This window comes from Ruditapes philippinarum, unplaced genomic scaffold, assembly GCF_026571515.1.
Source record: "Ruditapes philippinarum isolate M1 unplaced genomic scaffold, ASM2657151v2 ctg4875_1_1_1_1, whole genome shotgun sequence".
NCBI classification, from domain to species: Eukaryota; Metazoa; Mollusca; class Bivalvia; order Venerida; family Veneridae; genus Ruditapes; species Ruditapes philippinarum.
The window spans coordinates 133435-152131 of record NW_026861885.1 but is presented as its reverse complement, the minus strand read 5'-3'; the positions used below and the strand labels follow the sequence as shown (position 1 = coordinate 152131).

At 32.7% G+C, this 18697-nt stretch overlaps 1 protein-coding gene and 1 non-coding gene across 2 annotated transcripts; both read left to right on the top strand.

The window, feature by feature from the left end:
- The first annotated feature begins 1828 nt into the window (after positions 1-1828).
- LOC132717254 (cubilin-like) lies at positions 1829-18662 on the top strand. Its single transcript, XM_060700690.1, has 15 exons — positions 1829-1894; positions 2273-2334; positions 3676-3781; positions 4907-5031; positions 5885-6055; positions 10250-10343; positions 11213-11334; positions 12380-12559; positions 12901-13036; positions 13707-13831; positions 15096-15248; positions 15851-15950; positions 16693-16817; positions 17191-17349; positions 18103-18662. The coding sequence occupies exons 1-15, from the start codon at positions 1890-1892 to the stop codon at positions 18369-18371; spliced, it is 1932 nt and encodes a 643-aa protein (XP_060556673.1). The 5' UTR covers positions 1829-1889; the 3' UTR covers positions 18372-18662.
- On the top strand, positions 10794-10877 carry Trnal-cag (transfer RNA leucine (anticodon CAG)). Its single transcript has one exon. It is a non-coding gene; the product is annotated as a tRNA-Leu (tRNA).
- Positions 18663-18697: the final 35 nt, after the last annotated feature.

Sequence of the window (18697 nt, the reverse complement as noted above, 5' to 3'; positions counted from 1 at the left end):
AAATTTTCCATTATTATTTACAATGAGAAGATAACTTTTGTGCAAATACTTGTATTTGCTTTTTGAGTGGTCTCCTCTACTCATCGTAGTTAAGCGAAAGCGCTTTCTCATAAGTATGTGTTTACAATTTTTTTTGCTATTCATGAATCACCTAGCATCGCGAAAGGCCGTGTTTCGGGGGTAAACTTACAAATCTACAACGAAATATATATCTAAACTAGACCTAGCTGTCTTTGGGTAGCACCCTACATAAAGTAGAAAATTATTCTGCAAAAGCGCTTAACATAATAATCTGCCCGTGACAAAGAAAAAGTATTAAAAGTTTGAATATCAAAAAGGGTAACAATTGTTCTATGTTTAAAGTGAAAATCTTTGATATCTGTCGATTAACTTCTGATTTTATTTCTTAATTATCTTTAATTTGCATATTTTTCTGTTTTAAGTGCTTTAAGTGATCTCTGTAAGAAATTCCATTTGAGCCGCGTCACGAAAAAACCAACGTAATGGGTTTGCGACCAGCATGGATCCAAACCAGCCTGCGCATCCGCGCAGTCAGATCAGGATCCATGTTGGTCGCAAACCCATTATGTTGGTTTTGTCATGACGCGGCTCATTTCTTTTTATTTTAAGATTTTTAGACCTCACTGGAGTTCCTTACGAAATCGAGAGTAAAGGGAGACAACTCACTTGAGAGTGTGTCTTAATATACAGGGGAAGTTATAACTGCCAAGTAACCGGCATTTTAAAGTATAGGCTCAATTACGCCCATGCGTTTGGTTGCATTGAATAGTTTGGGAGTTTCATTAAATCGCCTGGGCGATTCACATTAAAATGTATTATATTGGAAACAGTGGGAGAAAATGCTGAACAATGAATTTTTTAACCTTTCTTTGATCAAACACTTAGACTGAAAAAAGCTTCACAATGAACGTTGATTTAAAGGTAATCGTTAAGTATTGGAGACCTATTTTACACTCAGTTTGATACACATTTAAGAGGGGAGAAAAACTGAAAAGAATACATTGACATCACTAATTTCAGTACTGGTACGTTTCGAACCCCGACCGGTATATAATAGCCTGTATTTAACGCAAAATAATTCTCACCCGAAAGTCTTTTATTTCGTTATTTTAGAATGAAAAAGTGCGGAATCGAACCCGCTACTCCTGTTTGTGCATATTGAATGCGCCCGTTCTGACACTAAGCAACTTTTCAGTTGTTAAATCTGTTTTTGTTTGTTATAATTTAATTCCATAGATACAACAAAAAATTACAAACGCGGGACTGTATAACTATTTAATAAGATGTCTTTATATTCCACAGCGAATTCAAATCCAAATTTCTTTAATTGTACCAATAATCCAATACATTTCTATTCACCATTTATGGTAGCCCTTGAAAAAATAAACGAACTCAGGTTAACTATTATTATTTTTCTGAATGAAAAAGTATAATTCATTGTAAATCATCTGTAGGAATATTATATCACAATATTATAGAGTAGACGAGAGCATTTCTTTACAAGGGATATTAACCAAACAGAAACTATAATATAGATTTTTTTTAATTCGGTGATTGTAAATCGATTATTTGCAAGAGGAATTATTTTGTACTACTTGTCCTACATTGTTACAAACATAATCTTCGATCGTTAGTTAGTTAGTTTTAAACCATATTACAGTGACCAATGACACTATAATAATAAACCAGAAACTTTGTACCAGAACTTTTTCATGTTTTTTTTGTAAAAAAAAGGTTTGTTTTTTTGTGGGGAAAAACACTTTGGGTTTTTAGGTTTTATTTTTAATTTTTTTTTTTTTTAATGAAAACGGGAATAAAAACGGATAACGAATAATTAGAACGGTAAAAGGATAGTAAATGCACCCAGAATGAGGTAAATTAAGCTGTTTTTTTACCATATTACTTTATTTTGATTGATTTAATCGTATGGCTGTAGATCTTAATCAACTTCAGTGTTTGCAATTATTTATTTGTTGTCTAATAGGATAACAGCATTTTAAACGAATGGCAACGCATTTTTCTTTATTAAATCGGCAAACTGTTAATCAGTATAGTAAAATTGACTGTCTATAAAATAATTCCAAATAGTAAATTATACTAAAATGGGATACAAGCTAAACTAAAGTTAAACATATTGCTTTCAGAAAAAAACGAGAAGCACCTTTTAAAATAATCAAGTAATACATAACAAATCAACTAAAAAAGCATTGTTTAATTTCACAAAAAGGGCATTCTCTTTCATTATTTACAGTTGGCTGACAGTAAAATATGCCATAGTTCTAATCCTTACACTATACCACGTGATTGACAAAGGTAGGTACATTAAAGTTTGTTTATATAGTTTTTGTTTGTTTGTTTGTTTGTTTGTTTGTTTGTTCAAATGCATGGACTATGGAATTGTGGGTTCGTGCCATACTTCGACCATCGTTACTCGTCAGCGTGCCATACTTGTGTTTGCTTGTCCGAAAAATGGAGATGATGTTTATCATCTTTATATACTAGTATTACTACTAAGAGTACTGAATATTGCCATCAAAATAAGTCATATATTGCTTTGATAAGATTAAAATTTAATTGCACCAAATTTTTTGAACGAAACAGTTTCTATTTATAGAAAAAATACAAAACCCAATCTGTGTTTTTCCTTCATCGTTGTGTTTTTAGGAGGTTATTTTTAATCAAAAATGCATGGTTAATGGTTTGTTCATAAGTTGGTACAATGCTTGAAACATATTCAATATTTTAATAGGAAAAATATAAATGAAGGGTTAATTTCAAGCATCTTATGCGAATATTTTTGTCAATAAAATAACGACTTAAAACATGAATTCGTCGTCAGTGAAAATCACCCTTATGTGACATACAACTTAAAATGTTTAAAAAAAAGTTTTAAGAATAAAATGGTATTATATTATGAAAAATCTTGAACATGTTTATTTGAAATTTAACAAAAAGCAATATATCAGTTTATGTTTATTAACTACAAAAAAAAAACTTATTTACTTGTATCTAGTTACGCTCCCGATAGAAATTGCCCTACATGTGTAATTGTCATAGTTAAATGTAGGGTATGAGGGTAAAAATTGTTATTATGGCGAGATATTGTGGTAAAATGCGACCAGAGATCACTTTTATTATAATTCAAACAGTTTAAAGAAAAAATATCGGCTTGCTTTAGAAAACGAGTATTCTTTCTCTACCGAATGTTTAAGTTAAAGGCCCGTTATGCCTTAAAATTGTTTTATTTTTTGTTTCTCAAAAGTTTTTATTCTTAGTGTCATAATTATATATATATTATAGTTTCAAAAACGTTATTCATTGGCTAAATACATGAACCATAATTTGCTTCTATTGCTCTTCTGCAATTAATAGAGTTTTAGGGATAAAGTATTTTTTATGGATGTCAAATACTACTTTGTTTACATTTTGCTACTTATAAGACAAATTATTTCTCATTCAGCCCTATTTCCTTTAGGTGATAAGATTTTAACATACTCTAAACCGTTATCTAAACGTTTACCCTTTCAAAAGAAGTAAAAAATGATTCGTTTTGAGGCATAGTGTGCCTTTAAGAAAAATATTCTATTATACTGCTGCTTTCAAAATGTAACTCATGGAATGTCACAATACAAGCAGATAAATTGATTATTAAAGGTGAATGCCAGTGCAGTTCTACAAACAAAAATGCAGTGGAGACAATTTTAGTCAATGAAACTATTTCTACATTCACAACACCTGGATACCGAGTGGCGTATTATCCGTAAGTGAATCTTTTACTTAATAAAGAACGCATGTCGTAAAACATTATCGTAAAATTCAATATAAATTCCTATATCTTAACAGAAAATTGGATATATCTTTCTTTTTTTCTCACGCTATATCTAAAACACCCATAACTCGTGCTTATGTCTAGACTTTAACCGTTTCCACTGTCAAAAATGTCTTAAATGAACTTGTCTATCTTTCAATGTGAACCATAGGTGTTCGGCGCGTTGATTGGTCACTACACCCGCACCCCCCTCACCCCCACACCCACTCTACAGCCCTCCTACCTCTCAAAACCATGTAAAATACAGTATTTTTCATTTGAAACATGTTTTAATATTTGGTTTATGCTTTTCATTCAATAACCTTCATTTCCTACAAAAAATAAAAAATTGATACATATGCGGGGGTAGTGACCAATCAACGCGCCGAACACCTATGATGTGAACAAAATCTTTACCTAGGACAGAATTATTTAAATAAAAAAAAAAATCAAAATAAGTATTAACTGATGAGCGATAATTGCAGACAATGATCAGTGCCGGTTGATTTTGATCTTCACGTGGAAAGTATCTGTTGCCGCCAACAGACCAAAGATTGAAATGATAAGCTACAAAACATATCACGTTTTACAAAGTAATAATTCAAGTTTGATCTTAACCTTTAGTCTACTGGTAGCGACAAATTCTATCTAAGGGGCCAGCACAAACAAAGATCAGCCGGCACACCCTGGTCTGCACTTTTCGTTGTTTAGTCAATACTCAGTTGGAAATTTTTCACCTTGTTATCTCAATAGGTAGAGCGTAAAACTGAAAATCGGTGACCTGGGTTCAACTCCTGGACGATGGAGCCCATTTTCGTTGCGATTGATCATGAAATCCTTTCTATGGTCACTCGCAATGTGCCTCTGCTCTAGAGTTATCAGTTCCTTGTGAAAATGAAGGTAACTAGTAATGATAAATTGCTTAATAGCCTGGCCAGGAACTATGCGGTAGCTGAACTGGTAAATTCATTGTGGCGTACTGCCGTGATCCTGAGTGAAAAGTACAAACACTACCACCAATATTATCTCATTTTATTTACGGCATCCTTTTTCTAAAATTGTATGCCTATTTTTCAGGCGGATGAGCTGTGTTTGGATATTTGATGCGGGAACCAGTGCTGCCACTATAGTGTTTGATATACAAGAAATTCTAATAGAAAACTCAAGAAGATGTTCATTTGATTCTATAACATTTTATGAAGGTATGTAGTCATAAAATTATAACATGGGTCCCTGCCTTAGATAAAATCAATGTCATTGAAAAACAAACACTGCATGTGCATAAGAATGAAATTTGTTGTTCATTATCATATTAGATGCACAACATTAATTATTTATCACAAACTTAAAAGCTGAAACTTATTTTTCTTATCATCTTATTTTTTAAATGGAATCTTCCGGCTTCCATTTTTGGAAATGGCTATTGTGGATTTAAGGGGTATCAGGATGAAAGTTGGTCAGACAACAGGACAGAGCCTGATTAGACTGGCCTGGCTCTATACTGGCAGTAAAGGGCGATCAGTTTTGGTTCCAGGTGGTTAAAGCTTAATAAGATATTAAATTATTTTTCTCTCTGCAATTGATTACGTTTAAGTAACTTTAAGTAATTCTGATTTTGCCTCGTAAGTTTATCGAGTTGTCCCAAAAAACGATACATAAATTGGGTTGTGTGTATTTTGCAAAAGATTTGTCGTCTGTTCACATGCTAATATAATGGAATACGACAACGTCTTCGTGTTTTCGACTTTCAGAGCAAATCAGATGTCTATATAAAATTCTTTGTTAGAACTTAAAGGGGCACGTGATTTTTGTGCAGAAATTCTCTGCTATATTTTTGTTTTTAATCAGTCCCAGAAATGAATGGGTTTTTTTCTCTTTAGCATGTGTTGTATAAATTTAGAGCACACTTGATGATTATCACGCGATTTTTGTTATATAAAAAACACTTATACTTAGTTTTCATTGTGTGCATGAAACGGAATTAAAAACATAAAACAAATTCCAGCCTCAAAAAAACTTTATTTCATTATCTGCCTTGCTTTTTTTATATTTCAGGAAATACTACTTCAGGAACTGAGCTTGCTAAGAAATGTGGACGTCTAACGTCAAGTTCCGTTGGGTCTTTCGTTTCGTCCAGTGGTCAGTACGCTACCGTACTCATGAAATCGGACTCGTCCAGGCAGTACGCTGGTGTCAAAATGAACGTTTTTTACGCAATAGAGAAATGTAAGTTGCATGGTGCATTCCATACTTCGATGCACACGATATATGAACATCTTTATAAAGCGCATTTTATCTTTATTTAGACAACTAAAGCTATATAACTTCATGCGTTCTTACTCTATTCAAGTGACAGTACGTGATGGCCACTAGTTGAACTAAAAAGTCGTAATATTACGTTAACAGTGTTGAAGTGATGTAAGATATAAGACACCCAAAGTATATTTAATATTATATCAACAGAAGACTTATTACTTTCCTCGTATCATTCCCCTGAACGCAAAGATCGCATTGGGGATGCTCACGGTGGTGTTATTTTGTACATTAAAGACAATATACACTACAAACGTAGAATAGATCTAGAATTAAACAGGTTAGAATGTATTTGGATCGAGTTGATTCTTTGTAACAATCGTCATATTCTATTTAGTATTTTCTATCGACCGCCTTACTCAGATGTCATATACAACAATCTAATTGAAGATTCTATTGGTCTAGCCATTGACACTAATATACCTGACATCATCATTACGGGTGATTTCAATCTAAATGTAAACTGTTATTCATCTAACCGCAAAATTACATCCATGACTCAACAGTTCAATCTAGAACAACTAATAGATGAACCAACACATTACACTGAACATTCAAATTCTTTGATCGACCTTATATTAGTTTCAAAACAAAAGCAATGTTATTCATTTTGGTGTTGGTGATCACTTTCTAGAACAAGAACTAAGGTATCACGTTCCTATATTTGGTTTTTCTGAAATTCCGTAAACCGCGACAAATGTGTTTTTGATCGCATTGTTTGGGAATATGAACATGCTGACTACGAAGCATTACGTGAAGATATAAATACCTATACATGGGAAAACTGCTTTGATGCAGATGTTAACATATATGCGAATAACGTAATCAATCAGATACAAACAATTGCTAAAAATAACATCCCTAACAAATTGATTAAAGTAAGACCATTAGATGTTCCATGGATGACAAACTCAATCAGAGTTAATATCCGTAAACGAAAACGTCTGTATAAAAAAGCTAGAATGACAAATTCACAATATTACTGGCAAAGATTCAAATCTATTCGTAATGAAACAATATTATTGATACGGGAAGCCAAGTCAAACTATTTTTTGTAAACTCTCTAATAAATTGAAAAATGAATCACTTTCGTCTAAAGACTGGTGGAAGACTCTGAAATCTTTTATTTCATCAACAAATAATAGTAGCATTCCACCACTGACAGACCCCTTAAACAGAAATATTGTTTACTCAAATAACGATAAGGCAAATCTTCTAAATAACTTCTTCGTAGAACAAATGTCTATTAACGATGAGAACAGAGATCCACCTTACCTTAGTTCACCACTTTCCTGTCTCAACGATATTGTGCTTAGCCCTCATGAAGTAAAAGATGTTCTTCTTTCGTTACAAGTTGACAAAGCAGTAGGTCCAGATGGTATAAGTAATAGAATTTTACGCGAGGCTTCTCATGAACTATCTTCCCCCTTGTGTGACTTATTCAATGCTTCTCTACGATGTTGTGAAGTTCCAATCACATGGAAAGAGGCGAATGTCACTGCAGTTCACAAAAAGGGCGATACATCTCTCCCAAATAACTATAGACCCATATCACTTTTGAACACTACAGAAAAAGTTTTTTGAACGTCTTGTATTTAAACACATCTTTAACTTTCTCAAAGTAAATCATTTTCTGTCTACTGCTCAGTCTGGTTTTATCCCGGGTGATTCTACTGTTAATCAGCTTGCCTTCATTTATGATACCCTTTTGTAGATCACTTGACAATGGCCTCGAAGTTCGTGTGGTTTTCTTTGATATCAGTAAAGCGTTTGACAAGGTTTGGCATAAAGGCCTACTTTCGAAACTAAAAGCACGCAGGTATATGTGGATCTTTGTTATCTTGGTTCAATAGTTACCTTACTGATAGAAAACAAAGGGTCATACTACCTGGCGCCTACTCATCATGGGCTTTTGTCAAAGCAGGAGTCCCTCAAGGCTCTATACTTGGTCCCCTATTATTTTTGATCTTTATAAATGATATTGTTAATGAAATTGAATCTTTCATAAACCTTTTTGCTGATGATACCAGTCTTTATGTTATAGTTGAACATCCTAACACAGCAGCCACACTTCTTCAGTCTGACATCCAAAAAATCTCTTTATGGGCAGAAAGGTGGCTAGTCACCTTCAATCCTTCAAAATCGGAATCCCTACTTGTAACCAGAAAGCGAAATTGTCAGCATCACCCTTCATTGCATATGTTTAACCAACAAATTCCAGAAGTTTCTGAACACAAACATTTAGGCATCTTTCTTTCTTCTGACTGCACATGGCACAAACATATTGAATACATAACTGATAAAGCTTGGAAAAGGGTTAATATAATGCGTAAACTGAAATTCTCTCTAGATCGTAAATATTTGGAAATCATCTATATAGCATTCATTAAACCTATTTTGGAATACGATGATGTAATTTGGTGCAATTGTACCCAATATGAACTCGAACAGCTTGATAAGATTCAAAATGAATGTGCACGCATTGCAACTAGTGCAACCAAGCTTATCTCACTAGAAACTTTGCAGAAAGAAATTAATTGGGAATCGTTATCCGAAAGAAGATATAAACACAAACTAATTATGTTTTACAATATGCAGTCGAACAAAACTCCAGATTATCTCTCATCATTAATACCAAATCCAGATCAATCCCGTTACAGCTTACGAAACTCTGAAGATATCAGAGGAATTACATCAAGGACTACTCTGTACCACAATTCTTTCTTGCCATCAGTTATTCGTGATTGGAACAACTTGCCTGTTATAGTACGAAACAGCCATACAATATCTTCATTTAAAACTTTCTTAAACAAGGACAGAAAATATACACCAACATACTTTTATACAGGTAGTCGTAAACTGCAGGTCCTTCACACTCGGCTTCGAACGAACTGCAGCGCATTAAATCACCACCTGTTTTTGAAAAACATTTCTCTTACCCCTTTGTGTAATTGTGGGCAAATCGAAACTACCCAACATTTCTTTTTCGAGTGCTGTGCATACGATGCCGTCCGCAGAACACTCCTCCTTAACTTGCAAGACTTCAGCATAAACCTTCATAAACTTCTCTTTGGTGACCCATCTCTTACATACCAGGACAACGTTATTATATTTACAAATGTACACAATTATATAGAAAAAACGAAAAGATTTACTTAGATCCATTCTAATTGAGACTATAATCCTCTCACACCCTTTTTCTTCTCTTTTCCACTATTTTGTTTTCTTCTTTTATATATATTCTTACATTTTAGACATCTACTTGTAGTTAATCTATTCTATAAAAGTTTATATATAAATATATATTTTTATGTGTGTATAATTAATACTTATTCCCTTGTCTAGTATATACTAATTATAAACTTATTTAAGACAAACCATATAGTTCGCCAAAGGAGAAGAATTCTATAAGACTTGTCTTTCATTCTCATCCTTTTCCATTGTGTAAAATGTTTTGTTTGTTATATATTTGTATGTATGTACATTATATATACTTTCGGGAATAAATATGTTTAAACTAAAGTATATTAAGTTGTATACATGTACATTTAGAATAATACGACCGTAATTAACTAATGTGACAAGTTTTTTTTAAAGCATCAAACTAGTTTAGTCAAGGGTCTACTTCTTCTTCATGTACACTGTACACAAAAAAAATGATTGATATGGCATAAAATAAACTTTTCAGTTTTTTTCTTTTAAAAAATAGAAATGAGCGTTAAATGCAACTTTTACAAATAATTTGATAAAGGGTTTTATAAACTGAATAAAATGTACATCTAGACCTAATCGTAGTTTTAAAATTTATTTATTTATTTATTTATTTATTTATTTATTTATTTATTTATAAACTGAACAAAAAGCATTATTTATTTATTTATTTATTTATTTATTTATTTATTTATTTATTTATTTATTTATTTATTTATTTAGATAACAAATACATTTATTTATTTATTTATTTATTTATTTATTTATTTATTTATTTATTTATTTATTTATCCATTTATTTATTTATCTATTTATTATAGAAAACAAAAAAGCATTACAGCAATTAATTAAGCAAAAAAAAAAACAAAAAACTTTACCTCTGTTTAATCATTTTAGCGGCTGGCTCGTGTTCCGGAAATACAGCGTCAATAACGGCAACCACCACGAGCGATTACATCACGTCCCCGGGCTACCCGGCGTCCCTTGATAAGTAAGCAACCGTTTTATTTTAATCTAAGTTACTATAGTACATATAACCATTTATATTTCTAAAATATTTTATATAGATCTACCTTGATTTATAAATTATTATTTTGTGACTTATAAAAATAAATTGTTGAATGTTTGTTATGTTTGTTACAGGAGATAATTTCATATAAGCTTTAAACTTTCTACGCAATCCTAGATGAAATTTATATTGTTGTTGTTGTTGTTTTTTTATTATTATTATTATTATTATTATTATTATTATTATTGTTGTAATTATTATTATTATTATCATTATTTGTTTGTTTAATCAATCTAAAAACATATCTTAATGCAATATCCTACATTGGAGTAATTGCCGCTTTTAAAGTTTAACAGTTTATTTTGCACGTATGCAAAGGTACCGCTTTAAGTAGATAGTATACGATCGATAAATGTCTCATTGGTATATCGTGTCAGGATGGCCGAGCGGTCTAAGGCGCTGCGTTCAGGTCGCAGTCTGGTTCTCCAGGCGTGGGTTCGAATCCCACTTCTGACAAACTTTTTATCCTATTTTTTTTTCTTTCTTTTTTTTTGACATTTAATTTTAGTTCAAATACGTTGCATATTATAAAATTTCAATGCATTTATAACTCGTTATTTATCATATTTCTATCTTATTGTTTGTGATTTTAGCCAAGCTATAGAAAAGATAGCGAATATACGGAAAACATGTTTCACGGCAGTGAAAAATATTTTTACTGAGAATATACGGACAATGAAAATACGCACTTTATTCCATCAATATTTCACAGCATTTCATTTATAATGTATACAACGTTCAAATGTATGTAATGAAATAAATAAAGTAATATATTTGTTTTCGTTATTCAGTGGCGTGGATTGTTCGTGGACCATAACTTGCGCCCCTGGTACAGTGCTCTACATTGAAATTGAATACTCGGACCTGGAATATACTTCGCCATGCTTTGAACAGATACTAGCGATCTATGATGGTAAATGTTTTAAATTTAGTTGTTTTTATCCTTGACCAACTGGAACAAAAATTGATAGTTCTTATAGCCCACAGATACAGATCCAGGGCATCTCACACACATCTTAGCTGTCTGACAAGGCTCTACATTATATATAATGTTGGTAGCTCAATTTTTACATGGACTGAAAACTTAACATGAACAGAACATTGTACATGGCTACTTTATATGGAATGAAAACTTTACATAGACACTTTACATAGACTAAAAACTTTACATGGACTAAAAACTTTACATGGACACTTTACATGGCCTGAAAGCTTTACATGGACTCAAAACATTACATGAACATTTTGCATAGACTAAAAATTTTTAATGGACTAGAAACTTTACATGAACACATTACAATGTACATAGACTAAAATTTTTACATAGGCTTAAAACATTATATGGACTAAAAAAATACATGGATACTTTACATGGACTGAAAACTTTACATGGAGTGAAAACTCTACATGGACTGTGCTAAATTCAAAGCAGGGCATTATCCATAACACTAGTTCCGCAAGGTATAAGATAAACTTACTGATACATTAAGGTGAAGTGAGTCTAAATTATATGAATAAAGTATCTAAACGTTTTTTCTTCCTTGTGTGAATACCTCGTTTACATCTGGCCTACCCATTCATTATACGTATCAAAGTGGCAATTTAGCTGTGCTAAGAGTTTTGTGGCTCATATAAATGTAACGTTTCACGAAATTTTAGATAAAAGAAAGTAGTCATGAATGTCAAGGGCTAATGATGAAAGGAAAGTGGTCTTAGTTTTAATTCTCTTTTAACATTCAAATCTGAATTTCACCCATCTATATATGCTTTAAAACCCATTTCTAATTCATTTCGTATCTCATAATAAATTGCTTGGATTAGTTCAAGCAAAGAAGCTATCAAGATAAATTAAGACCTCGACGGGTCGACGGTCCGGTGCCCATTCATTTTTGTAATAATTATATATAAACTTTGTGCATTTTTATCTTTCATTAACTTTTCAATAATGTCTATTGAAGGAACGTCCAATTCGGACCCAGCTGTTTTAGAGAGTTGGTGTGATTCCAAGGCCAACTTTCCGACACAGTCGACAGTGTACTTTACCACCGGAAATACTGCCTTTATTACTCTAAAAACAGAAATGGAATCTGCAGCGGAAAGACACGGCTTCCGGATTAATTTCAGGCAAAATTCATCAGGTACGAAATGTTAATTTGTAATTTTTATGAAGTGAAAATCTAAGGTCATGCGAACATAGATCTAGATATGCAGCCCCTTACAAGCGTTCTTTTATTATTTATATAAGGTAGATCTATAAAAACTTTTTTTTGTATTTTTGATATCACAAATGATTTATGTAAATAGTAGGGATACCAATCTAAGGTATTTCTACACAGTCGTGTACGCACAAGCAGGTCTCTTTTGTTTATATGCATAGATAATATTTTTCTGTGAAATAAATTAACAACTTTCTTATACAAAATGAAAGTAAATTTCACATTCAGATACTTTTTCCTACAAGCAAATTCCATATTTTCAGCTATAACGACAACTACAGCACCAATAACAACAACAACCCAGTTGGTCCAAGTTTGTTCTAGTTCTCCAACAGAGCTTGACGCCAGCGACAATGCCCAGTACTTCCGGTCGCTGAATTATCCAAACGATTATCCAAAGTAAGTAAAAAAGTCAGAGTAAAAAACTGTTGTGAACATGTCCTTTGTTTCTACGGTTTTTGTTATATATACATTTGTATTTTGTAACTATCGTTAATCGCTTCTTAACGAATGTGGCAGGTCTACGTTTCGATTCGCTCATTGTAAGACATTTTTGATCGAGTTCGATTTTGTCAAGCGACACTTAATTGATGTTAAGAAACTATATAGCTTACGTTCTAAATGATTTTGTTTCTTAAACGCACTATAAAATTCGATCACACTAAGCAGTATATTACAATAGAGAGAAATAGAATCACTATACTATAGAAACGGGCGACTTTTTACGACCTCCACACGGCACAAACAACGCTGAGGTGGCGATAAAAAAGAGAAAATAGAATCCCTTGAGAAAGTCCACAATAAGTATTTCCGTTACTATAAAGAAGATAAATTACCTGCAGTTAATATAGACGTAGTATTAATGAAAGCATATCAGTATGACTTATTAAAACAGCACCAACTTATCTTTTTACGGTTAAAAGTATCACTTTCAAAGAAAATAAAAATCCGATAGATTCTATTCTGATTATATTCTATTCTAATTCTATTCTAGTAGTGAATAGTTTAATGCCGCACATGCTACACAAATTATATATTATTCTTGCATAACAAAACTTTCTATTTATAGCAATGTAAATTGTTACTGGCGAATTACTGCCCCTATTGGTTTCACGATCAACCTGACATTTGTTGACTCGAACATACAACCTGGCGAGGACTGCTCGATTTCTGACTCGGTCACTGTTTATGACGGTAAGTATAGACAAGCAAAGTATCCATGGTAGTTTCCTTTACTGACCAAAGTTCGAAATATTGGCTATATAATATAAGTTATTGTTTATTGTTGAGTACAATACTGAATTGAATTGGACGAACACATAGTGTAAAACCTGTATTTTCAGGTATCAACGAGTTCAGTATTGCATTAAAAAATTACAATGACCCTTTATTTCACACCATTATTGTCTGACATTTTTACATGCAATTTTCAATTAGAATATTCAGTAAAATAAGGATTTGATCATTATCTATATGCGGTATAGATTTGTATTTTTTATTATACAAGTGTACATCCAAGATGATAGATCGGAAAGCAAAATTATTGGTTGAAAATTATATACGTTTTTTCAGTTGATTCAGCTGATTCACTTGAAATTCTGTTCAAATTAACAACAATTTCAATATGACTTTCATTCTGAATTAGTAACAATTATTTGATAGAATTTGTTAAAAGTGCTGATTTGACAACTAATGCCCTTGTATGATACTAGCTCAAGTAGAAATTGCGGTTCATACAGTACAAGTCAAAATACCAACATATATGTACTACATATTTGAAAATAAACATACATACATGAAAAGCATAGATATTTCCTTTTAAATGGAAAATCTTTTCATGATTGGCAATGAAATAAAGCGTGGGTGCCATGCATGTTTTACTGGCTTTGTTTACTAAATAGTGCAGAATAAAGAATATACAATTATTTTTCTAAATCATCATAATGCTAATGGCATCGAAAGAAATCAGTCATTTCTATTCTATATAAATAATAATTATTACAAACATTAAAAGATATTGTGTGAATATTTTTTTTATCTGATATTTGTTGTCTCCCCTGATTAAACTCTTAACATTTTAACCGTCCGATCACCCAGTAGTTAGAGCGTTAGACTGTGTTAGGCCCGGGTTCGTTTCCCGGACGGTCCATGTCACTTTCATTGTGATTAATCATAAAATCCTTTCTACGGTCATTCGCTCTATTCTGTATGAATGCTCTGGCGAAAGTGTACTGGTAAACTGCTAGCCATCCTGCCCAGGAACGATGCAGCGGCTAACTTGGCTCTGGTAAATTAAATGTGATTTACTGCCGCGATCCGGAGTATGAAATACAAACACCAACACCATAACTAACACTACACTACCACAGAGACGTTGATACACACTTACAATTAGTAATTTCTAATTGAAATTTATATCAATGCAGATAAATATGAATCAATATATTTTTTATTACAGGTCGGTCAAGTTCATACCCACGAATGACAAGATTCTGCGGGGCCGAGTCACCAGTGTTAGCCAGTACCGGAAGATACTTGTATGTCCACCTTAAAACGGATCTGACGGTGGGGTACCGTGGTTTCTCTGCTATGTACCAAACCGTTCCATCCGGTAGGTTTTTTGTGTTTTTTAAGCTAATTTAGTTTAACAATTTCAAAATATCTGTGTTAAAATGGGTGATGCAAAATTAGTTTTTAAATTTTAGTGTTTGTTACAAGCGGTAGTTGCTTTGTATAGTATGCCTGATTTTTTTTCATAAACGTCATTGTAACACTACGGTGTTCTGTTAGGACAATCGTGATTAAGTTAGTCTGTACCCGTGATGCATGATGGCGAAAGTACGATGGTACGATGGTAAAAACGCAATGGCGCGATGGTACGATGGTGAAAACGGAATGGTACGATTGTTGAAAACGCGATATAACAGCGCATTTTCACCGTTGTACCATCGTGTTTTCACAATCGTACGATTGTCCAAACGGAACACCGTATATAAGCAATTGTTTTGTATAAATTCTGTGAAGTGTATGTACCCAGTTGTTATTAACAACACACGGCATACACTATTTACTCATTATAGCCGGGATTTGTCTTATTCCGTGTTTGTTATATGCGATGTTTGTTTTATGCATCTGTTAGCTTTTGAGCTAATAATTCATTTAAAAATCACTTCCGTTGACTGATTGTTTGATTGATTTTTTTATTAATTTCAGCTGTTCCGGATTGTGTTGTTACGGGAATCACGGAAAATATCACCGCTTCTGACACACCCCAGTCGTTAACGTCACCCGGATACCCTAATAATTATAACGAGTGGGTTCAAAACAATATTTATTGTAATAAATTAAAATGATCCACAATTGGTTTTAATCTTTCAAATGAATCTATTTATGCCACCAGTGCAGACCAAAATCATGATCATAGTCTGCGCTTGTCGTTACTCAGTAAGAACCTCTTGGAGATTTTTCCTGAAAATGATAAATGGTTTGTCAAGACAATTCTAAAAAGTTTCAGCATTATGGAGTCAGATGTACTAGTAATTAATAGCTTCTTAAATCAAACTGTTCGTATTTATAGTTTTGCCTACTCCAAGGCCGATCTGTGGCAAATAGCTTTGACCTTGAGACAACAATATAAGTACTTGGGAAAAATCCCAATCTTGTAGGGACAATCAGGAAGTGCTTCTTAATCTTAAATCAAACTGTTCCTAACTATAGTTTTGCCTACTCCAAGGCCGATCTGAGGCAAATAGCCTTGACCTTGAGACAACAAGTACTTGGGAAAAATCCCAATCTTGCAGGGAAAATCAGGAAGTAAAATTTCCGTTATGACAGCAAAAGTATTAAATCCACATTCACATGGAAGCGGATAGTGGTTAAATAAAACATTGTCCATTTCCCCCCGTCACTAAGGCATTTTGACTGAATGGTGCGGTCGTTTCAAAGTCTTAGGCAAACAACAAAGAACTATAACATAGTACAGATGACGATTTGTAACAGCCTTGAACTTGTAGAACATTTTTAATTGAGAAATAATAACATATGATATATTGCAGTTCGACAGTAACTTATTGGATGATAACAAATCCGAATGAGACTCAGGCTTTAGCCATTACAGTGACGGACTCTCGTCTGGAGGCTAGTGTTGACTGTATATATGACCGGGTACAGATTTATCAAGGTATGTCATGTATGTTACAGTCTTATGTGAGAAATTATATGAATACCAGTACCAGATCCCTATGAGAGTAATAGTACATGTAAACTTGATATAGCATTATACATATAACAATTACTCGAAAAACACTGTGACATATTTACGTCGAACATTGTATAATCAAATCTTATAATTTTGCTACGCCGGAAGTGATTTCTGTCTAAACATATTTTAATGAGCGTCTACTAGTATTCGATGCGGACGGTAATTACCTTTAAGTTTGTGTCAGAAATACATTTTGCTTTTACAAGTGATATAAATTTTTTGTAGTTCATATTTACTCTTTGTAAATTTATGTAAAACTGCTAAGGTAAAATTTTAAGTATTTGTTTTCCAGGGCCGTGTACATCATATCCGCTGTTAGGGACTTTTTGCGGAGAAGACACGCCGACGTATTATTACGACACGGGGGCATACGCTCTTGTTGTCCTTACTACAGATGGCAATGTTAACTATAAGGGTTTTAACATAAGCGTCTACCTTACTGATAAGCCAGGTAAGTTGCAATTTTATAATTATATGAAAAAGATCAGCTTTAAAATTAAATGTTTGTCTTGATTGTGCGTTTAAAGCCAATGAATTTTATTAGGGAGGGCTAAATCCATTGCGAAAATTGCACACTCTTTCATCAAGCTGGCTTAATGAGCTGGCTGGATTCCTGACTTTGTCGTTACAGTACTCGTGCCAGAGGACCAGACGAGTTTTTTCTTCTTCTTCAGGAAAATCACTTTATTGTAAAATATCAATTGTAATTTATTATACGAAAAATTGATTGCGAGCATTAAAGGCCCATTATGCTCCAGAAAAGCTTTTATTTCTATTTCTCTTAAGCTTTTTATGTGGTGTCCATTTATACTTTCCAAAAACTAACTTATTGGTCAATTGTCTGAATCGTATTTAGCTTATGTTGATTTCTGGAAATTAGTACAGTCAAAGTGATTTAGTTTTTTTTTGTGTAGAAGTAAAGATACATCTTTTGTTTACATTTTGCTACTTTTATGACAAATAATTTCGCATTCAGCGCTAATTCTTCAAGTAGTTATAAGCATCTTAAACCTTTATTTAAACATTAAATACATCATTTATAAAATTCACGTGTCTCCTTTCTAAAAAGAGAACAATTATGTGTCTTGCTAATAAACTCAAAGGGAGGAATTTAACAAAATAACTCAACAGAACTGATGACAAGAAATCTAAAATATTTTAAAACAAAAGAGTTCTAATTTGTCGTCTGCTGTTTTTGTTTTAGATGACGATTTAAGCGCTTTAGTGGTAACCGGCATTATTGTCGGCTGCGTTCTTGGTGGAAGTGCAGTCATTGCCGGCGTCTCATTTGGTGTTTACAAGTATGTTAACCGAGGAAGTGACCACGTGCCATCACGTGACTCGAGTCGAAGGTCGTCTGCGTCATCATCGTCAGACGGCGGTATAACAAATAGATCATACATGAAGAGTAAAGTTCCGCGGAGATTGCCACCTATCAAAGAATTTTACACGTCTAGTTTTACAAAGAGATAAACTCTGATAATTTAATTTCGTCTTTTTAAGAATTATTGAACTAAAGTTTGTTTGTACAAAATAGAGTTTTCCAGGGAGTTTTTAGTTTTAGTAACACCGTACTTTAGATAGGTTAATATATATTTGTTCTGATGTGATGCTATTGTGTTTTAGTTATTTGATTTATCATCTGCATTTTATTGTCTAAATATTTTTTGAAGATAATATTTTTACAATTTCATGTCATGCTTATGATTAATGTCAAAATGACCATATTTTATATTAAAAAAAACATTGTATATAGCCACACAATGTTACTTTAGTTTTTTTTTTATTTACTAATTATT

What these genes read in the sequence shown, in the direction of transcription:
- LOC132717254 (XM_060700690.1), top strand. An exon ending in GATACTAGCGATCTATGATG is followed by an intron (nt 11,335 to 12,379) that starts GTAAATGTTTTA and finishes TGTCTATTGAAG; the next exon opens with GAACGTCCAATTCGGACCCA. An exon ending in CTCGGTCACTGTTTATGACG is followed by an intron (nt 13,832 to 15,095) that starts GTAAGTATAGAC and finishes TTTTTATTACAG; the next exon opens with GTCGGTCAAGTTCATACCCA.